The 23764-nt window shown below is 39.4% G+C and overlaps 1 protein-coding gene across 1 annotated transcript in view; it reads right to left on the bottom strand.

Annotated features, from left to right (window-relative positions):
* Positions 1 to 23764, bottom strand: part of FNDC3B (fibronectin type III domain containing 3B) — a gene marked incomplete at both ends in the record, with an annotated part of 68047 nt that overhangs the window by 25819 nt on the left and 18464 nt on the right. Inside the window, 5 exons of the mRNA XM_010013790.1 lie at positions 381 to 434; positions 781 to 919; positions 3788 to 3847; positions 6103 to 6260; positions 12269 to 12327. Of these exons, the coding sequence (XP_010012092.1) occupies positions 381 to 434; positions 781 to 919; positions 3788 to 3847; positions 6103 to 6260; positions 12269 to 12327 (470 nt within the window). The remainder of the gene's footprint in view (positions 1 to 380; positions 435 to 780; positions 920 to 3787; positions 3848 to 6102; positions 6261 to 12268; positions 12328 to 23764) is intronic.

Raw genomic sequence — 23764 nt, 5'->3', positions numbered from 1 at the left:
TCTCCTTTGAGGCAGGAACAATGATTTATTCTGCACTCAGATATCAACCAGAAAAAGAGATCATGAACAGAACTCTAAGATACATCAAGTCATTAAATAACAAGTAATGATAATTAACAAATAAACTGTACCACATGAGCAATAAAAGGTTAGATTATAAGAGTACAGAAGCAGAACATTGTCTCAGCATAAAATACAGTGAATTAAAACTCCCCCCCCCCGTCCCTTTAACCTTTCGAACTCTTTACTTAATGCCATCAGGATTTCATTTTCTTACTTCTACTTTCTCCTGTATTTAATTATTTTTCTTTACTTAGCAAATCCTTGTAAAGTCCAAGTGCCATTTATTTATATATTTATTTCAACTAGCTACTCCTTACCTCATCCCACTCCAGAAGGTAGCTGGTGATTTTTGAACCATTATCAATGGGCGCCTATGAAGAAAAATAAACAATGCTGATTTTGGGATTAAGAGAAAACTACTCCCTCCCCCCCCCCCCACCAAGCAAATGACTGAAGTTTAAAGAGAAGCCAAAGCTTGGGGGTTGTGCATAGCTTGGCAACCACTTAATAAATACTGAGAGGAAGCTGGATGTAATGAAACACATGCATTTTAAAAGTCAAGTCAGTGCATGGGAAGGGTTTTGTCAGATTACAACAAGTTCAAGTCCCTTACTGAAAAATGACTGTCTTAGCTTTCAATTATTTTCAACAGTTATGCTTACTGTCAAGTAAACTGTATTTTTCACTGCTTTCTTGCCCGATGCAAGCATTACCTACCTTCCATTGCAAGGTTAAGGAGCTTTTGGTCCTGTGCGAGGGTTTGGGTGGGAAGGGACACTCTGGTACTGAGCTGTGAGTGGTGAAGCTTACTGGCTCTGAGCAGGAACCCTTTACTGAGTTGTACGTTGCATATACCCTGGAAACAACATTCAAAGGGGTTATATATTTGCTGATAATTACAAGATGAGACAGCACTGCCTCAGCCACAATATTTGACTACCAAAGCATCCACAATACCATCCACTAATGACAGATTTCTCACAGACCAGTGGCTATCATTATTCTACTTCTACATACACATACAAGTAAGCAATAAAAGTCACAGCAGAAGAGAAATATTACAGTGTTTTGTTCAAATACTCCCAGAGACCACTGAGTTATCATCATCATCTTTTCTTTCCACCACTATTTTCTTGCCTATTGCCAGTCTTTCACACACTATGTGCTAAAATCCTCTTTGCAATACAACAGAAAGTATGAATTAATGAGAAAAAGGTATAAATTTTAATGCCTGGGTACATGTAAAGCAAGTGAGTGGTGCTAACTGCTAGTCTCCTTCTACGGCTACAAGCTTCTCCAACGTAGCCCAGGTGTCCTCACTTAGCAGACCTCCATGAATTAGAACTTACACAGCTGTGGTTAAACTAAAAATCTTCAAAGCAATTTTGATTTTGGGCAAATTCTCTATATATCAGTACAGAGGGGGATATATGTGTCACATATTGGAAAGTGAATACAATGTAGTTGAGCACCTCCTCACAAGGTGCTTTTCTCTGAAAAAATTGATGATATTTTTTTCCCCTGCATATTTTCCATGCAGCAAAATAAAAGTGAAAATTGGAAGTCTTCTACTCAAAAGAAGTTCAAACCATGACCAGATGATGACCTCCGAGCTGGCTGTAGCTATTGTGCACTTGAATGCAGAGTTTAAGAAAGCGTGATTTCTAAATTTGTTTTCAGTAGATAAGAGTAATTTATGTACAATGGCCACCTACATAGAATCAAACCTTGTGGGAAAGTTCACAAGAACTGTTATAGTGCTGCTTTACCCACCACCTGTTAGTCAGGAGTGAAAACAAAAGCAGTTAATTGAGTCTGAAGCTGGTGAGTGGTATGTACCCGTGCCGGAAATGAGTGTAGCCAAGCATCAAATGCATACCATGGGGGAATACAACCATGTGAAAATGAGCTTAATGAGCATCTTCTGCAAGTCACTGAAACACTCAGCACAGCCGTCTCTGCAGGCACCAAAGTAATACTACTGGAAGAAACGCAGGAAAGAGGTTCAGGGCAAACCAGGGTGTCCTGGGTGTCAGGGCCCAGCAGGGCACGACCAAGCAGCCTGTCTGTGTGGAGATGAAGCCCGGAGAGATACTGCCAAGGTTAAGGAGACCCAAGGCAATCTGCCGAGTAACGGTTGGCCAATAAATTTCTTTACTTAACAGATTTATTTCTTCACAGTTGTTAATCCATAACACAGTTTCAGTGAAGGAAAAAATTGTCATGGAAAGCAAACAGCATGTCTTTTCAGTGTCGGTTCCCTCCACTCCAAACACATGCTGCTGCTTTTTAAGTCTGACTTTTATATTTAGTAGTTGCTTCTCCTTTTTAAATGAAGTTACTGCTAAGTGTTCACAGTTTTTAATTTGACAAACACCCGTGCGTGAAGGTGGAGTGAGCTGTCGGTAGGGAGAAAGAAGTCAGACAGGACATAGGGCAAATACCCACAGTGCCCTTAAAAATCACATGAGACCTCAATGCCATGCTGTGCATAGTGACCACTCTCCTGTTGGAAGCTGGCTTTTAACACAATGCTCCACTGCTTACAGCAGGAAGGTCAGCAGTGTTCTACAATTTTCTCCTCCTTGCTACCATCCATTTGCTGCTAGTGCTGGGACTACTGGCTGACCTGGGAGTCTATGTCTTGTACTTACGTACAAGAAGTTACTCCTGGTCTTATTCTTATACTTGAAAAGTTCATTTTAAGGCTCCGCTAGACAGTATCCTTCAGAAACCACAAGAAACTCTAGTACCAGAGTAAGAAAGACATTTTGGTGTTGGGCCTTGTTTTTTTTTAAATAGCTAAGAAGCTAAATGTTCTTTAAAATTTTACTAACAGGAGCAGCCTTGATGTGAAAAAGGACACCAAATCCAGCCTTTGTCTGGAAAAACAGAAGGAAACAATTGACAGGAGTGAAAAGGATTTTTTTTAAAAGGATATTGATATAAGTGAACAGGATGTGAATTTGAACCCTTGGCTCATAAGCAAAGTCTTTTAAAAAAAAAGAAAGCAACATGAGCAGATACCACCACAGACAGTGTTAAAAACATCAGGGAGCAAAACTGAGAATGTGTTAACAGTTAACAAATGTGTAAACCACATTTTTAGAATCAAAGAGAAACATGCCCTGAAAATACCACCACAGACCAGTGCAAGTCCATTTGGGTTTGGTGTTTTGTTTTTGTTTGGTTGGTTGGTTGGTTGGTTTGGTTTGGTTTTTTTTCCTAATAAATGCTGAAATTACTATGGTCAGATGGATTTCTAAGCAGCAAATTTACTTCATGAAGCAAGGAGTATTTATGAGGAAACTGTGCTGGAGTACTTTCAGTGCTAGCACACCTCTGTTACAATAGCTACAGAAATGTCAGTTGCTTGAGTCAAATTTTTAAGAAACTTGAGGAATCCCACTTTCCTACAGAAGCACTGCCAGGCCTGTTACACATGTAGGCAGAAATACAGATACACAGATGTCTCTTTTCCTCTTATCACAGCAATGGCAGCAACATGACAGAAAATGTACTGTTCAAAAAGCACTCTTGTAACTTAAAAGTCCAAGATAAAATCTGTGAGAAAATATTTAGATGCCACTGAAAACACACCTACAGAGAGGACCATGAAATTCTTGAGCTACACTGCATAGTTAGGTAAAAAACTTTCACAGTTATTCTCATATAATTGAAAAGTTTTTATATTTCAGCAACCTTCACAGTCCAATTAACTCACCTGACGTGATAATCTGTTGCTGGCCTAAGGTCTTTCAGGTTATATTCTAATTCTTCTCCACTGCAGAAAAAAGAAAACAAACCCAAGAAATCAATAAATAATGAAAAGCAGTATCACTTTTAGCACAGCTAGTGATTTTTCAGTGACCAGAAGCTCCCTCATATTATGATTTGAAAGAAAATGGGTGTTTTCCCACCACAGAAAAACAGTAGTAAACGAGATACCAATAATTTGTTGACACAATTTTTGTTTCTTGAAAACTTCACAAAGCTCCGTATACATGAAAGAAAAGTAATAATCATCTCAATTTAAACAATAAACTAGTTATGCTGATTTATTTCAATACTATCCTTACATTTTGTTGATATGTGCATAACGCAAATAGAGTTTTCAACCCTCCCTGAGCTGAAAAGAGCCAAACTGAATCATTACTTTTGTACTTTCTGCACATTCAGTATTTCAAAATACTTTATAAAAAGTGAGTCACTGAACTTCAGAGAAAAAGCGTATTTTCTTGCACAATCCTTTCACTTATTTGCTCTCTCTTTCAGAAGCACGCTCTCTGTGAGGACCATGACAAGGAGACATTTAAGTAATGCCCTAACAGCTAGACCCAGATCTCTTTCAATACCAAGAAAAGTAAAAACACAGACTTTCAGACACTTCAGGAAAAATCCAGCATATAATTTATTAATTTCAAATGTAGCCAACATAGTTATGGCTATTCTTTTTCCTTTTGGTTTGTTTGCTGGTAAAAGAACACTAGGCTCAATCCTGTGCTGACAATTCTGTGAAGATGATGGTCAGTAATTAATATGTAATATCCATCTCGTGTGTTCGGCTTACTCATGATTCTATTAAAATACAGGAAACAAGAAAATTCTCGATTAAGCATAAAGAATTATTACACAGGAGGTGTTGGGCAAATGTAGGTAGGTCTCTCAAAAATCAAGAGAACAAAACCAACCAGAAAGCACATGCCTGCTGGGTTGCCAGAAATCCACCAAAACCCCCTTCTTTACTTCATATAATCCAATGCACTGCAAATTCACTTTTTCCCCTCTGAATGAGTGCACCTCCTTGCAAAGACAATGTATTCAGCATATTGGAGACCTTCTCTTGCCTATAGTAATAATGATTACTGCTGCTTGTGACAGAGCGTACCATATTAAGCTAATGGCTGTACTCTGGCCAGCAGCAGGAGACAGATTACTAATAGCAGCTTTAAACCAGATGCACAACATTTCATAACCATGAGAAAATGTGTAGCCATCACATCAGGAAGTACAAGTAGTACTAGAAAGTGTCCTTCCCATTTTAAGAGCTCAGCAGCCCATATTAACCTTTATAGATGCTCGCACTGGCTCACTAGTGGGAGAAACCAGTTAGTTTAGCTAGTGTAAATACCAGAAAAGAAAACAAAAAACCAGGCAGCATTTTCTTGGTCAATAACCTCTTTCTATATTACCAAACAACTCAATCTGCAAAGATCCATGCCTCTGGCATAAGAGGAATACACTAATTCACAGGACATCTTAAGAAAGGAGATGGTTTGGTCTTGAGAGGTAACTCCATAAATGCTGGATTGCCTGGACTTTATTTAACGAGACTGGGGAAGGATTAGCTATTTCACAAAAGCCACAGTCACATCTCAAAATTTTCTTTCCTAGACGTCACTAGCGGTGGAAAAAGAAAAGCATAACGCCATAGGTACTTGACCACAGAATGAGCTCAGAGGATCACTGGAAAGAAAGAGAGAGCAATCCATCAGAATTTTTAATGAAGACTGCTGAAAGCCAAGTGTTTGGGTTTTTTTGGCTAGCCTATACAGTCTATTGATGGCGTACTCCATCCTCTGCTCATTTAAGATGCTACAAAGCAGTAAAGCCCTCAAACTTCTGCTCGTTAGCTCAAAAAGCAAGCTTTACTGTTCTTAATTCTGCAAGTGCACTCAAATTTAGCCCATTAGGAAGGCAGCTATCTCGCCTGCATGGTGTACACGAAAGATTTTAACATTTAGCATAAGAGGAAAAAGTAACCTTTTCATCAGCACAGGAGTGACAGCATCACATGCAAGATCTGCCAGGTGCTGGGGATGTGGGAAAGGAAGGCAATTAGGAACCTTGCAACATGCACTCAACCAGCTCCCTGTAAGCTATTCCAGCAAGGGGGGGCTGATGGGACAGTGAGGGAGCAATTACAGGGTGTTCAGATGTGCCTTTTCTCTCTGACTGATGTGCATGCCAAAATATACACCAAGAAGCCCAAAGAGTTTATTCCTAATAAAAACACAACTATAAAAATGATGCTGTTACCTGTAAATTATCTTGTATTTTCCATCCCTCCCTTTATCCGATAAGGCAACCTCGTAGGTACAGGTGTAAGGCAAACCATTGTTGTGTCTATCTGCATTTAGAAGGCCAGTGGGAGGTGACCAGGAAAGTAAAACTGTTCTTGCTTGAATATTTGTAACCTATAAAAGAAACATCAGTTAGTCTGCATTCCCAGAAAAACACTATCCTGCAAATATTTGCTTTTTGCTTGCATCTTTACAATCATTTCTCATGAAAAGGAAATTCCAGAGCTAGAGGTAAAAAGTAAAGTGTCAGAAATGGTCATCAGCTACACAAAAAATTACATATTCATGGCATAAATTAATCTCTAACAGATGAGGAATACAGAGAGATGCCCCCTTGCCATGTAATGGCTCATCATTGAGCATCTGGCCAAGGATGTCTTGCATCATCCTGGAGGTACCTGTTGTGTGGCCATTACCTGAAGGGAAGTGGAACTAAGTGGAACAAAGACCTTATGTGGATTGTTGCAATTATTTTTCTAAAGCTTTTGTTACGGAGCTTCTCTAATAAATCTCTGATAGCCTCTTTAGTCTTCCTGCTCCTTCTCGCAATTTGAAACTGCTGGAATTGAACTGCAAATAACCACTCCCCTGCCCCTCCCCAACCAATTACACCTGCACAGTTATACTGACTCAAAAGCACAAAGGAAAATCATAACAGAAGTCTAACTTGTCAATTAAAAATTACATTGCGAATCAATTACTTTGTGCCCTGAAAGACTGCATGTATGATCTGTGGTCTCCCCTGGGCACTACACCTCAATGGCAGATGGGTAAGGACTCTCTCCTAATAAAACACAGAAAAAATACCTCAAAGCCCTGCACCAAAACAACTTTATCACCCCACCAGTGCAGCTGTATTCTTCTGGAAACACAATCACATAACTGTAGACTGACCAAGCTTACAGAACCAGCATCGCCCTTCTCACAAGGAGAGCCTGCTGGCGTAGTAGCAGAAGCATCATAGACAGCACATTTTATGTACACCTTCTGAGAAAAGCCCAGGGAAGCATCAAATTCTCCACAGCTTCCAGCTCCCTGCCACAAACTCTACTTTTTCTAATGAAAACAACTACATTTTTCTTTCTTAATTGTAGTGAAAATGTAAAAAAAAAAAAATGTTTTTAGCTAGCCTCCATGAGGAGGAATCAAAGCACAAGTTTTTATATTCTTTATCCATTTCTCCTATGGGTCAAGTTTCACTGGTTCTATCATTTTAACAGATTTCTCCAACACACAGAGCAAAACATTCTTATTTCAGAAGGTGTATGATAAATGATGCAGGTGCTTAGTTAGACATTTCCTACACTGTTCTTGAAACAATTGAAGCACCTTACCCATAAATGATTTGGTAATAAAGTATGAGCCATCAGCTTTCAGGAAATGCTTGTTTACAAATCCAGTTTCTGGATCTTAGAATGGCTTCTCACATGAAAACACATTGCTTCCAGCTGAAGAGCACTGCAACTGTTGTGTGTGATACCCATATATCAAGCAAATTCTTTCTGAGCAAGTAATAAATCTGATTTTAGCAGACTGACAAGTAGGTGACACCACAAAACATCAACACTGTGCTCTCAAAAGTTAAAGATTTTGATTTATAGCAGCACAATTAAGCCTTGTCAAAAAAAAAACCCTCTCTTCGGCCTAATGTGAAAAACAAGTCGTAAGGCAAGAAGTTTTAAGTAGTATCAAGCCTTTTTTTTTTTTAAATATGAACATGCAAATTCTTGTATGAATTTTCATGCGATTTCTTGCTCTAGCACATTTTTCTGATGCTATGAAATTAATGTTCGCTTCATAAACTTGGACCAGTGAACACTGATACTGAATTAGATGGTTTATAATGATCCAAATAAGACAGATAAGTTAAATTTTTGAGATATGTATATGCACATGTATGTGAATGAAATTGCGACAAAGATATTTGGAGCTAGAAGTCTGTATTGTAAACAATATTTTGATCAGAAAACTGGATTGTAAGATCCAAATAGATCTTTTTTTAAAACATACATTACCACTACACCAGCTCAGCCCATCAACACGCAGTTTCTTTTATGGAAATATGCTTGCATAATTGTTTTTCATAAATTCAGACAGACTTGGAGCTGGAGGCATGATATCCTGCCAATGTTCTATTGAAATGTTTTTCTCTATGACTACTCACAAGGACACACGTATATATTCTGAGTATGGCAAAAGCTCTGGCCTTTCATGAACTTTAGCAATCTGTATAAAGTTAGGTCTTTTATACTTTCTTAAAGCAAGAGAAAGTACGTTACAGACTAACTGCTAGAAATTGTTAGACTATTATTCTGAAGTCAGTGTGCAGACATTTCCATGCAGATGACAGAAGTCCAAACCCAGTTGGTAAGCTGCTCCAGCTATATCATTAATTTCTTACTGATACAGTGTTTGGAGTGGCTGCTGGCCTGCCTTGGTGGTGGTACGTACGCAGTAACGGCTGGGGTAGGTTTAAAAATAAACACCAGAAATCATTAAATACAAATCTTAGCTGCACCGAGCACACACAGCAAGCATAGCAAAGCAAGTGAGGGGTCACTGTCTGCGTGATAAAGCCAGAAAACGCAAATCTATACACTTCTATAGGAGGGAGACTAACACTCCTTCTTAAGGTCCTTTCCAACCCGAACCACTCTATGATTATGTCTACGTGTGCTTCTCGCCAACTAACAGGCTCGATACCATATCATGTTTATCAGCCAAAGGCGTATCTTTTTGGTATCTGATTTAATGGCCAAAGACATCACTTAACTTTGCCAAGGCACTCCTAACTGGAGCTGGAAGCACTAGCTTTGCTGTGAAAAAAACAGCCTCAGTACCTTTAACTCCAACTTTTCTTGCTTACACCTGAGAAAACAAATGTTTACCAAAAACCACTGACCAGGATCTGGACCAGCCCTACCCATGCTGTAAGGAATAGCACAGCTAACATCATGATAGTGGGCTCAATGTCACTACTGAACATGCAGACATAAGTGTTCATTAATGGTGCTCTAATTCCATCCAACCAAAATACAAGTGGCCAGAGCACCTTTTCACAGGTTAGGCAGGTAAACCTTTGTGCTGCTTTCTTGTTACTCCAGCCTGTCTCATCTGTCCCCAGAATTGCTGTGCTTGCTGTGAACAGGACTGGCTTGGCCTTTTAGCCGAGACCTAACAAAAGATTCTCCCACAAGGAGTTTTGTATGTCTTGTGAAAAGTGCAGTTAATTAGTTTCTGAAAACTTCTCCGTTTACACAGAAAATGCCTGGCTTTATATGCTATCAAAACTCGGTGATGTAAATAATTATTTTATAAAAGCCCCTGGGAAAGAATCCAGCTCCTGCACTACTTTAATAAGGTTACAAGACTGATGAATATCGGCCCTTCCCGTCTTTCAGGTAAGGAACAATGTTTCTGTACAACTTTCATTATCTTTCAAATTCTGGGTTAACATTCACAAGGCATCGTGTGGTTCGGGGCTTTATTGTGTGTGTGAGAACTACACTGCAAGCAACATTCATTTACTCCCTCGAGGGCAACATTTGAAAGACTTGGGGGTCAAATGAATTCACGGTTATTACCAGGTCTAGATTTTTTTTTTAAACTATGGCTCTAATCCCACAATTTTAGGCAAAAATCCCAATGATTAAATATGACTTTCACTGCAGAGCAAGTCAGTGGGAGCAAGCTGCCTTTTGGAAAGTCAGCCTAATGCCTGAGCTCCAATACTGTGGACCTGCAGTGTTTCCCCATGGGAGGTGATGTCCCCCTGAGCTGCTTGGCAGCCATGATGTCAGCTATAGCAATGTTGCCCCCAGCCACTTCAGAAATCCATTATCAAGTTTCCCTTTCCTCGCCGATGTATTTGTTTTAGGAATTATCACTTTGTGATAAAGCAAATTAAAAATATATTTCATTTTAAATAAAAACATATGGGAAAAAAGCAAAAGGCTGCTTTTAAAATGTTTGCTGTCAAAGGGATAAAAATACAATTAAATTTACAGTTTGCTTGTATGTCTCTCAAATAGGTAACAACATCTATTACAAAAAATAGACTTTTAATAAATTAATAATTTAAAAAATGTGTCTAATTTGTACTTTGAATGGTCAGAGAGACTTTGTCGCATAGAGGTACCTGGACAAGCTAGATTAAAGACACCTCCAAGTGATACTGCAGCTGCAGATTCTCTTGCAGAAGTTGCTCAGGGGGATAATCCCATTGGATGGCTTCCACACCACTGACATCAAAGCCATGTGCTGCAGGCTCAGCATGTCTTCACCTGCCACCAACTTACTGCTCGGTGTCCTTCCATTTCAGTTGTCTCATTTCTTTCCACGCAACTGTTTTTCAATACATTATTTATTTTTCATTCATACATGCATAAGACTCACCAAGAAATACAGCCCAGCAGACTGTTTATGAATAAGATATTTCTATCAGATGTAATACTGACTACACACACACATAATCATTCATGTCTATTAATAGTTTGGGAAACTCCCATGAATTTGATTACTCACAAATGTCAAAGAGAGAAGAGATAATCCACAGCATCTTCTCATTAAATGTCATTGTCATGGAAGTAGAATTTCCCACATTTTAGATTTAAAAAAACCCCAAAACACTTAAAAAAAAAATCCTATTTTTAAAATTATTCAAGAAAAAAGATTTTTGTTTATTTTTCGTTTTTTGCTCCCCTCTGTTCTTTAAACACTTTGGTTACTGCAATTCTAATTGTACAGAGCTCAGAACCCTGCAAACTACTCAAATAGCTTATCTCTCTCCCTCTATAGATATAAGTATGAAGTAACTCATTTTTCATGTCAGCTCTCCAGATCTTTGTCAAAGACAAAGATTGTGTGGTGTTTTACCAGCTGAGAAACATTCAGGTAGTTCTCAGTACAAAAATATTGACTGACTTTGTACAATAAATTAGCCTAATTATAAGTGCACTTTCTTCCCTTCTGATCTCCCAAAAACTCTTCTCTCAAGTCTTCAGCTTATTGTTATCACTTTTTCCACAAGAAATAAAGCAACTTGCCTTCTTGCAAACAGAAACTCAGGCTGTAGCCTTCCGGTATCTGTCACCTCTGCTGGCCTGGTTTAGATTCTGGCTGGCTTTGAACCTGCTTCTGTAGATGCTACGACACTAGGATCCAACACCTACTGACTGAGCAGTTTAAGACCAAACATCTTTTGTACTTATTCAGAACAAAGGCATCCAAGAGAACAGAGCCTAACTCAGTCCATGCTCCTGCCTGCATCTCCCTAGGTTCTGCTTCTTCTGCATCCAAGGAATAGATATCTTTTCACGCTCCCACTGCAGAATATCTTTCTATCATCCACTGTTGAACCAGTCTTTAGGTAAGCTTTCCAACTCTTTTTCTTAATCTGGTTGTTTACTAGCCTTCTACCTCATCAGAGAAAGACAAACCAGAGGAGGTAAACTCCCAAAGCACAGCCATCTCCCTCCATCCCATGACTGTTTCTTCCAGTGCTTATTTAGATCATTCATTTAGATCCACAACACTCTTCTGTCTTTAATTTGACATACCAAACTAGAAAACCATCACATTCAAAGGGCTTGCAACCAGATTTATTAATAACCTTACCTGATTGTGGTCATACCCAGCATTATGGTTATTTACATGGTAATTCAATTCCATTACAATTCACATGCTTTTATGGCTCAGACAAATGTAGAATATAGTAATTGCCATTAAATAATAGAATTACTTTAATTTAATCACAGTTACAGACATAAATTGCTCATGACAAATAAAATTAAACCCAGGGAAGAGCTATGTAAATCACCCCCAGTGCACTGGGTTCCCTACCACAGTGGGGAACAAAATTAATTCTGGGAGTTGTCTCTAAAAACAGGTGACTGGTGCCATTCCTGCAGTGGGCAGAGCCCACAAACACCCACAAGCACAAGAGATGTTTCAAATTTATATCCCTAGCAAAATGAGTTAGATACATACAGAGGCAGCAATCTACTAATGAAAAAATTCAGAGGTGATCCTCTGTGAAATCTGATGATTTCACATGTTGTGACACAACCTGCTTATCACATTTACTATTTTGTGTGCATGTGTGGTAACTTGGGATCACATACCTGTGGTTTCTCCATTCCAGAAAGAATGTCTTGAACCTTTTTTGTTTCTGAATCAAATTCTGTAAAATAGAGAAAGTAGAAATAGGAAGCAAAATAAATAACCAAAATTAAACAAAAATGCCAGCTATGTCAATAACTCTTCAGGAATTCATGAGCAGGTGACAGACATTACCTACACATGAGCATTAGCTGTTTTGCTCTCATGAATTTAAAGTACAGAGTTATATGGATTAATATTAAAAAAAGTGTAAGAGAGAAAAAGGAGGAAATTAAACTTGCAGTGATTGCAGATATTCAGAAATGGGGGATTATTTATAGAGGTGTCCTTCACAAACAATGTTATTAACTGGGATTTGCTTTGACAGAGCAAAGCTCTGCCATAGAAGCAGCTAAGGGGTTTTTACAGTTCAATTACTGCTGAATCTGATCCTTGTTTGTTAACCAAACATACCCTTACTCCTTCAGCTGTAGTGCTGGACTATCTGCCTGCTCACCAGAGTCACAGGCTACTGGAGAGGATGAGCATCCTCAGCCTATGCTCGGGAAGCCCAGCCAAGTGGCACAAGGTGCCTGCCCCAGGCCCTGGCACCCACTACAGCGACCTGTCCTTAATACTGTTACTGTGTAATGCTCAAAACTCTTAACAGCCACCTTTCAACTCTAGAAGTAATAAAGTCATGTGAGAATAATTCAGATGTCCAGCAAGCAGTAATCTATCCTCCCTCCCTGAGCCTTGTGCCTGCTACAGCAGCTCTTGCAGGGACTACACAGCATTATCACTGGACACGGTGCGAAATACTTCCCCTAAATTAAACAGATTAATTGAGCACAGAAGGTGATGCAGTGGTAATTGTCTGAGCAGTGGAATCAGCCTTTTCCCCATCCTATCCGTTTCCCCAGCCAAAGTCTTTGGATATTGGGATGAAACATCAGCTTAGAGTAACGAGGTGACACAAAGGAACTTTATTCCTTTTGGACTGCAGCATAGAGAGGCCTCACTTTCCACTACAGTATCCTCTAATGGAAAACTAAGAACATTTTTTTTCTGTATTTCTTTTACCTTTTTTTTTTTTTTTAACTGTTAATGTAAAAAGTTTGCTCACCAAAGCAGAAGAATACAAGAATACATCAGACCTAAAGCAAAATAAGCAGGACCTCTTTATATAAAGCATACAGATTTGGCATAGAAAGCAAACAATATCAACAAAGAAAAACTGTTACAATAGATCAACAGCTTTCATAAATGATTCCCCAAAGCCTGACCTACTTCTCGTAGCCCAAGAATGTGTCTTTATTTTTGTCTGTGACCTGCTTTAAAAAAGTAGATCTTCTTTTTCAAAATTCCATGTGCTTGGCTGCCAAAAACTAGAATTGGCTGAACGCTGATGGCAGAACTCCAGTGTAAATGCCCATCTCTCCCTGCAAGAATGCACCTTGGTGTGGAGTGGGAACGACAGATCTTCTGCTCCATGCATTCCTGGATTCCTTTTATTCTCAGCCACTTGGAAAAGAAAGGTTTAGTAATAATTCAGAAGAGGAGGATAGCATGATTGGTTTTTTTTCCACATTAGATAACCCTAGAGTGTATTATCAAGTGTATAAACTGGCAGGATTTAGGCAGTATAATAATACTTACTTTAAAACTACACAGATGGTCTAAAATGGCAAAAGAAAAGGTTGACATACTGATCCAAGTGAAAATGTCACTAAAGTCTGGTGCGTTTCAGAATTCAGGGTTCCCTTCAGCATCAGTACAGAAGTAGGACTGTGCCACAAAAGCCTGGATCTAGATCTGAAAACTGTGGAGGTCCTGTAGGCTTATCTCGAAGGGATGCTAATCAGAAGCAGCTTCTGCAGCTATAGAGCATAACAAAAACGCTGCTACTATTTTATTGAAAGTTTATGGTTGTTATGTCACCCCTAATTACAATCCCCAGAAGCTAAGCGTGAATCACTCTCAATCTTAAATCCCAAACATGTGGACTGAATTTTCTTTCTTCTCTCTGCTTTCTAGCAAGGATGCTATCTCTGTTACACTAAGCAGGGGAGGAAAATAAACCCTGAAGCCCAAAGAAACCTCACTTCCAGCTCCTATGAAAAATGACTGCTTTGTAAAGTAACTAAGTCCTCTGACTCTCGCAGGTCAGGGTTGAGGGTTCAAACTGCTCTTTGAACTGGCTTTTAAGACCTAAAGGAGTTGGATATACTCAGCAAATAAATAATAATAAAGACAATAACAACAACAATAACAACAATAATAATGTACTTTAATCAGGCTCCTCAATGAAGAGTCTTACTAAGGAAATTCTTTATATTAGCCCCCCAAATACGTGGCTTAGTCACAAAGAGAAGGCTCTGAGTACCAGACAGACTGAAGTCTGGGGTTATTAGAGCACACAGGGACATTTATGCAGAGAATTTGGACATTTATGTCACAAAGAGTTTATACAGATAATCTGGAAGTGGAAGAAGAGAAGTGTCCTCAAAGATTCTGGCGACAGGGAAAGAAGGAATGGGAGATACACAGACCTAAGGTGACAATGTGAGTGCAAATAAATTAAGAATTGAATTGAAGTTGATGAATAATATACATATGAATGGGTGCTTCATCACATTCTCTAAGGAGTAAGATGGATCAGATGATGCAGATATGCTGACCAACTATGTCAGATATCCCTCATGCTAAACCTCCCTTGTGATCACTTGCACATGTGGCACAGTCCAACCTCTTCATACCTACAGAGCCAGTGTAACCCGTGTTGCCGATTTGCTAGTGCCATGAATCATTTTACAAGAACAACAGCAAAGAAAGAACAGTCTACAGTAAGAAGAGTCCTTTCATCGCAAGCTTTGAAATCAGTGTACTGTATGGAAAGGACAGTGTGTGCCTTTGAGCTCCCCACTGAATTTGAAACAAAACCCACCATGATAATAGGCAATGCCCTATCAAAATAAGAGTAAATGTAAAATTAAATACAGAAAGCAGTAAATAAACATAAATGATGGCTATAATAGCACCAGCTAATAGCTCAGATTGGAAGGGGGCCTCAAGAGAGGTCATCAAGTCCAACCTCTGTCTAAAAGCTAGAAAAAAAAGCAGTGCAAAACTGCCCCATGGAAAATCTTGTTAATAAAACCAAAGATAACCTTTTTGGGGAGAAAGAAAGTAGCTCACAGAGTTGTCACCTTATTATGGTATTTCAAATACGTAGTTTCCCATTCCAAAAGCTAGAAAAATTCTCAGGCTTCTATGGATGGTTGATCTGCTTTTGGTAATAAACATAATTATTTACAGCCTCCTGAGCTAGGCTAAGCTAAGGTGAACAAGACCTGTTCTGAGTCTCTTCCCAGTAGGGAATTTGGTCTTACCTGCCAACCTCTCTCATAACAAGTTAAGTATGAAGCTCAATATCTTTCTCCCAAGCCAACAAGAAGCAGAAATCCTTCCGAAATAGAAAAGCATAGGGGGGGGGAATAAATCTTATGTGCTCTATGCTCGTACTGCACAAGTGGTCAAAGGCCCTTTTTCCTAGCTCACTATTATTGTTACTTATCAGCCACTGAGGACTCTTCTACTAGACTAGCTGTCTGAAGCAGTTAGGGACAAGGAGCATGAACATCTCTCAGGCATCACAGACGCAGTGGTGAAAAGGTGGGAAAGAACAGGAAGAAGGAAAGAGGAAATCCTTATGTAAAACAGGAGACTAAAATTCAGAAAAAAAGCTACCAACAGCTGTTCGGGAAAGGTGGTGTGTGGCTGAGCATGATTCACCCACTTCGCACTAACTGTCCTTGAATAACACACGGCTCATTTGGTTTTAAATCTTTGTCCCTTCCTCTCTCATCCTCAGCTAATTGAGCACAGAGTATCTGACATGAACACATAAAAGCTCTGTATGTCAACACCCCCCCCCCCAACATTAACACTGGGGCTTGCAGAGACAAGCAGTGGATACATGCTGCTTTCCTCCTTTGCCATCGGGAACATAAGTTCAGTCACGTCAAGGAAGAGCCCAACTAACACTTCAGGTCATTGTCCCGTTATAACTTTTCCTCTCAACATCTGTTCCCCACATCTGTCATGGCAAACCTCTTCCAACAAGGAGGAAGCTGGGGGCGGGGATGAATTCCTTGTGAATGCTCAATGGGGTCCTCTGAGGGACACTACAAAAATCTGAATTATCCTGTAGATCTCAGTGTCTAAGAGCTACTATAACTGTCCCAAGCTACAGCATTAAGCTCTAATTCCTTGTGGGTTATTTGGATGCAATATTACAGGTTAACCTCTCGTAGCAGAGAAGTCAGCTATAAGCTCTGAATATCTAAGTTTGTATTTTGGTCATCTCTCTTTTTTCAGAGTTTTGGGTCATAACAAAAACTTCACAGATAAAACCAAGAGTAAATGCCCCTAAAATTTAAACACTTTCCTAGCAGCTGTTTGGTGCTAATAAGGTTTCAATGTTAAGACTTTCTCAACTAAAGCCTTTTATTATATGCTTCCATTAGCCTGTGCCTATGTTCCTTTCTGCACGTAAAGTACAAATATAATTTTCAGACCTTTCCAACCATACTTTTGAACACCAAGCACAGCTTTATAAAAAAGGAAAAAAATTACTTGGGATTTCAAGGTGAGTTTGAAGTTTCCATGAATAGTTTTCATGTTTGTATGAACAGCAGCTGTGTATGTAAATGCTTTGAAATTGCTAAAAGCTCTAAACTAATTAAGATTTTCCCATTGCAAATACACATTTTAGGTTTGTTCTGCATTCTTTCCTTCACAGAGAGGAAAAGGTCCGGATCAAGACTTAGCTTCTGGCCACAGAAATATTTACTGTTTCAACAGCCTTTCAATTCCAAGGGAGTGACATCAGCACTAGCACTTCGCAAACTTTTAGTCTAATTCTCAAGCAGTGCTCCACGCTCACAGATATGCCAGTCATAACATTACATGCTTTCTCAGAATTTGTTCCAGATTTATTTGTGCTGTGACTGGCCTTAATGCTAGGAAAGATCTTTTATCAGTCACGTACGGCACAATCTACAACACTCAAGAAAATGAACTCTACAGAACACAGCCCAGCTCCTTTGTGAACTGTCTGCCAGTGTCAAGACTTAAGACATAAAGAACACATACAGACTTAAATTTCAGAGAATTATAGAAACATATACTAAAAGCTCCTTGTGCAAGAACAAACCTAAAACTGCAGATCCCACACTGCAGCTGAGTCACAGAAAGCAGGACCGGAGGGGATGTGACACAGTCATGGAGACCATCCTCCTACACTGAAACATGATCATCTATACCTAAGCCATTCTTCAGGGATGTCTGCCTAGCCCATTTTAAGAAAAACAAACCAAACCAACCAACCAAACAAAAATCTCCCGCCCTGAGACCATGACAGTCTCAAAACTTCCTTGGCTAAGCAATCCATCACAGCATCTAACTCTCCTGATCACCGGAAAGATTATCTCAGCTTTCCCTGCTGCACCATAAATTACTATTTCTTTCCTGCACATTCACCACCGGTGAGCTCATCACCACTTTCTTTGTTCATCACCAACCTTTCACATACTTGAAGGCATTTTTTATTTTGAATGAAGCAAGCTCATTTCTTCCATACCTGTATTTATCAGATCACAGATCCCACATACTGCTGTCCTTTGGAATGTTTTTTAAATCGGTCCCCATCCTCCTAAAGATGCAGTACCAGCCCTGGCCACCATACTCCATTCGTGGCCCTAGCAGCACCAAAGAGCAACTGTTGTTACTCTGTCTACAGAGTAACTTGACTGTTGGTTTTTGTAGCCTACTATACCTCCCAGAACTGTTGGGCAGAACTACCACATAGTAAATAATAAAAACAGGTTTGGGAAGGACTGGCTGAAATGTAGTACTTTGCTCAATGTCATGATCATTTTCTTTCAAGGCCATTTGAGCTCTCCTCCTGTCCTGTCCTCCTTCCCTCCCTCTTAAATCACCAAGCACTCTCAACTACATCAGAGCCTGATATGGACTGTAATTTAATAGGCATCAATCCCTATTCCATCCTTCAAGTTCTTAATAAAAATATTGAATAAAATTAGACCTATATTCCTGCCTTATCCAGTTTGACGCATCTTTCCAGTTTGCCAGGGAGGCAGCGCAGGGCAGGGCAGGGTCATGGATAAACTGCAGGACTATGCGCTGGCTAATAGACGTAATACTGGGAAGAGCAAATCCAGCGTCACAGTGAACACATGGTGCCCTGTTCAACTCTTCCTGACACCACTTCCACAGAGGGCAAAATGGGGAGCCCTTTAGAATAAGAAAAACTTGTGACAGAAATATTTATATTCAAAACAGTCAATCACATCATGCTAAAATATAATACACTAAGGAAGATTATTAATTAACCCTACAAATACCTGGATGAGATTTCTAAATATTAAATATTTCTGCTAATTACATGACAGTTAATAAAAACACTAGTGATAAACAAGACTGCTGCTCCATGTCCAAGGTAAAGAGATAGATGCCATCCAACTGCAAGAAAAAATTCGATTGTTGAAACATGTTCTAATTCTTAAAAAATTGATGGGCATGAGCATCTCACGGAAGTTTTCCATTTCTATAAGATTTCCCACTTTTGCTACCTTAATTCTCCTGCTAAAATATCTTACTTGTTGTCCATAAACTTACTTTTAGTGTTTGACCTTAAAGAACAAATCATATGTAGCTAGCAAAAAAATCAAGCCACTCCCTAAACAACCGAATGCAAACAAACAAAACCCTGGATAAACCCCAGAAGTTTACATTTCCAGATCTCAAGTAATTAAAAAAAAAATAAATCTCTAGGCATCCTGACTCACTGGGACATAAAGCAAGTGAAGTGTTTGCCTCAACGCCACTGTAATTTAGGCATTGATTTAATCACGTGTTTCAGAGATGTCCTGGCCATAGTCCATATCTATTAACCTGTGAGTTTTACCTTGGCTGCTTCAGTAGTCTGCTGATTGGGCAGGATACTCCAAAACACCTGGAGTGCAAATTCACATCTTATAGTTTGCTTCTGCTTCAAGCCATCCTTCTTTAACAGTAGACACGTGCCATCGCACGGAAAAGCATTAGATGTTTTCACATCAAGTAGTTGTGGAAGCACTCAGATATATGTAATGAAGTCAATTCTGCTAAAAAGTGTTTTAAAAATAAATATAAGTGCATTCAATCCTCCCTGTCCCCCAATATTGTTTTGATGTATATTTTTTGCTGGGATGAAGCAAGGAAAATAAGATCAGTAGTAACTACAAGGGAAATGAAATGCTGGATGCAAGGGACAAATGGAGTGTAAGTGACATATTGGGTTTGTTATTCTCTGCTTCTTTGCTGCTACTGCAGGAAGACAGCAATAACAACTCCTACTTTATTGGCTAAAGATCTGAGTGAATTCCTACTGTGAACACACAGTCGGTCCATCAGTAGGCAGAAAAGGGCTTTCTTAGTTAAATACAGCAACCCCCCATCTCTATCACATACATTTTACATCTTAAAAAAGCACTTTGTACATCTCTCCAAGAAGATAACAAAAGCAATGCACTGCATATGGCTGCAGCTGGCTAGTTTTGAAGGAACACCAAATTAAACAATGACATAACCCAAAGAAATAGAGAAAGCCCAAGCTGAATGTGCTGGAACAACAAACTGCTTACACACAGGACCTCTTCCTGGAGTGCTCTCTTTCATACTTCTGACTTGCTTAAGCTTATCCTCTGTGTCAAAACATTTTTTTTTTTTTTAAATTTACTTTCAGCAGCTTCCCTTCTGCTATCCTCTAGCAGCAGCCCGCACGCTATGTGGGTTTGAGAAGACAGCATAAGCTTTTCAGCTAAACAAGGGCTGACTACGCAGGCTGCCACAGGCAGCAGCCACCCTTCCATCTTCTTGTCAAGTACACTTTTAAAAATGGCACAGCTGATTCATACAAAAGCAGCTAACCAAGAACAATTATTTACAATTCCGCTGATTTTTATTAGCATAATTTAAATGCTACAGGTTGCAATTTCAAAGCACTCTTCTAACTTGTGCTGGCATAGGCAAAACTCCTGTTTGAGCAGGCAGGGGAGAATCCATGTGTGTGAAAGAGGTGGAGATATGCTGTGTGGTAATGCCTCCTTATTATGGGAGGCATCGTGTGACATATGTGTGACAGCTATTAACATGGTTGAAACTTTCCAGCTAGATCTAATGCTACTTTTCTCATCCCAGAGTTAGAAAAGGCTCAACTTTTGGCCCCAGGAGGGACATATAGCACTGCTCCATGGGTTGCATGCTGAACTTGCACCAGAAAATGGCAGCAGCTCAATAACATCAGGCAGACTTTGAAAATAAGTTGTTCTTCTCTAGTCTTGTCCCTTCTATATGAGCATTAGATATCCACTGCAGTTCACCAGAACCTTTCAATCCTTTCAAATTAAGGAGTTATTTTAATCAACCATCATTCCTTCCTGCACATTGCTTAAGGACTGCTGTGAGAACTATTACAATGTAAGTGATATGATTAGTTTTTGATTTTTTAAAAAAATTACCTTCTTTCTTGACTTACTTACTTTTGTCTGTCATATCCGATTTGCTTGCATATATAATTGCTACATCTTTGCAAAACAGTTTTCTGCCTATTCTTATGCCATTAGTGCCTTTCATTTCTAAGATTTTTATTATTTTTTATTTGACAAGGAGACTGAAAGGCCCTCCTAAAATTCTTCTGGAGCTCCTGACTCCCCTTCTAGATGAAAGTCTGATGTTTCATTCCCGCTACAAACTTTGCCAGCAAACACTAATCTTTTCCTAGATACAATAAAGTTCTTCAAAACTCTCAATTTTCTATGACAGTTGGGATGTGTAGCATTGCCTTACCCTTAATTTCTTTCATTTATTTGTGTACTGCTTCATCTTTCCCCCTCTCAGTTCTCCTCATTCCCTGTGACTGCCTGTCCACTGTTCATTAGTATTCAAGAGCCAGGGTACAACCTGGCATGGCAGCCTCTGGCAGCCCTCTCAGTCTGATCATCCAAAAGAAGTAACTTTTGCAAAGATCACCACCTTACTATTATTAGTACTCCAGGCTGTCACAAGTGATATGGCCATAAAAGCCCTAAAGGTTTCTCCAGCCCAAGGCAGGAGGAGGAAGGGGTGCCCAACTGTGCGGACAAGATACCCACGCTTCTTAAAATGTGAAAGGCCTCAATAGCAACTCAAAAGGACATCTGATGCCAGCTGTGAAATGTCGTTACCTGGCATTTACAGAGGCATGATTTCCTCTTGGAAAGAAAAGCCTCCCTTCAATCACGGCAACTGACTCTCAGCTGCTAGGCTGTGAGAACCTGAGCACCACAAATACGAACAGTGAAAGGAGTCTCACAACTTCTCCTTACATTGATGAAAAGCAGAAATTTGACAGCACCAAAAATTACAGTCTTCTCTTCCTAAGTGGGTCTCTGATGGCTCCCCTGTATCCCACTACCGGCCTGAGAAACAGCAGCCAGAATGGGCATGCTTTGGCTCTATCACTCTTTGGTGTCACTGCTGAGACAGCCACAGCAGATCCTCCCATGGCAGAGGTGATTCCCACACTCTGTAAGAACTGAGGTGGAAGGTACAATCCCTATCAAACATGGACTTTGACAAGTCTCCAGTGTCATCAGTCTAGGGTGACTGCTGCCTCATGAAAATTGGAAGTATTTTTCTCTGAAATACTATCTCCAGTGCAGGGGGACAATTGTATCAGTACTGAACCCAAATAAAACTTACTTTGTCTTGACCTTCAAAAAAATGACCATACAGAAAATGGCCAATAAAAGCCTTTGCTAATCTGCCTATTATACACAATAACAGTATTTTCCTGATCAAACACAAACTTATCAAAATAACCTGCAAAACTGCATATTTGCATAGAAAAACAATCAGACAGCAGAGCCAAAACAGACTCCATAGGAGCTCCAAACTCGGTTGGGATTAAACGGAGCTCCTCAGCCAAAATTAACAGCCTCCTTGGCAATAAACCTTGTAAAGCCACTGAGTTTGCTACAACAATATGAAAGCAGCAGAGCACTTCCCCAAGGCAAAGGCTTAATGCTGCTGGTTACAGTCTAAGAAACTTTAAAGAAAAAAACACAAGCCAAATGTTGCTCTCAGTCACAACTCCTCAGCCTTACTTGAATCAAAGAAGAAATTAATGAAGAAATGTCTTCTTTAGATTTCATGGTGGGCAATGAAAAGTGCTTTGGGTGCTAGGTTTTAGCAATAACCAGTATTTCACTCTCTAGAACAGAGTCAGAGTGAGCTACTCATCGTTTACAAGAAAGAAAGCAGGGAAAACTTTCTCTAAACCAGAATGAAAGTAGAAAAAGTGTCATCTTTTCACTGTTCTTGATTTTGTCTTAACATGTACATTAAAGCAGAAATTTCATTTCTATGCACTACTTACACTATTTGCATGTTTTAAAAAGAGGTTAGATTTCACAGGAAAAGTCCGAGTTTAAGAAAAAAAAAATAAATCCAAATTATCACACTGGAAATACAAAGATTTTTCACGGAGCCAGGCACTGGGATTTTCCAATGTCAACCTAGTGAACGTCACAACATTTTTTGAATGAACCCCAACCTAGCTTTTTTGTTATCAATGTAAATTATTTACCTTTTTTTCCAGATGAAAACTGTGAGATAATCAGATTGCAATGACTATCTCCTGGTGGAGAAGATCACAGTAATCCAGGAAATCAAGGAACGTTTTTTTCTTTCCACTCAGCTCAGAGATGGGGAAGACTAAGAGCTTCCAACCCCTTCTTTAAACCTACTCAAACACCTATAAACTGACAGCAGAACAGAAATAACTTCTTTCCCTCATGACAGACAACAGTCAATTTACTCTACTAATCCCAGCCTAAGCTGTTGTGCAGTCAAGTCTGAAAAATGAACTGTATGTGAGCTAGAATTATATCAAACAGAACATTTAATAAATATCAGGTGCTAAATTCCTACAACATGAAAGTAAAAAGAGGCTGACATGATGTTATCAGTGCCTCCCATGCCTGTGATGTGAAGAGTGCACTCAAGAATGTTTAAAAAACCTCTGATCTACCATGTTTGTACCGATTCACTACTACTGAGCTGGAAAATCTGCCTGTGCAATTAGCAGTCCCATATGGGACAAAGGCAAAATACAATCTGGGATATTTGCACAACCAGTTTTGCCACTGAGAATCTTTCCAAACATTTAAAATATTTTGCAGAAATATCCACCTGATTACAGCTCGCTGGGAAGGCTTCAGCAAAGCGACAGGAATTTCAGCTAGATCTGGATTTCATTGCCGAGATGAAATTCAGGCAAAAGTCACATGAATCACAGTAAATCAAAGCAGCTGCCTCTGAGCACAGCTCCACACAGAAGAAAACAAAAACCCTCAAAACACACACACACACAATTCCAAACAAAACAAAAAACCCAAACCAAATGGGGGGGG

This window comes from Nestor notabilis, unplaced genomic scaffold (assembly GCF_000696875.1).
Source record: "Nestor notabilis isolate BGI_N333 unplaced genomic scaffold, ASM69687v1 scaffold10174, whole genome shotgun sequence".
NCBI lineage: Eukaryota > Metazoa > Chordata > Aves > Psittaciformes > Psittacidae > Nestor > Nestor notabilis.
This window is presented reverse-complemented; position numbering and strand designations above follow the sequence as displayed.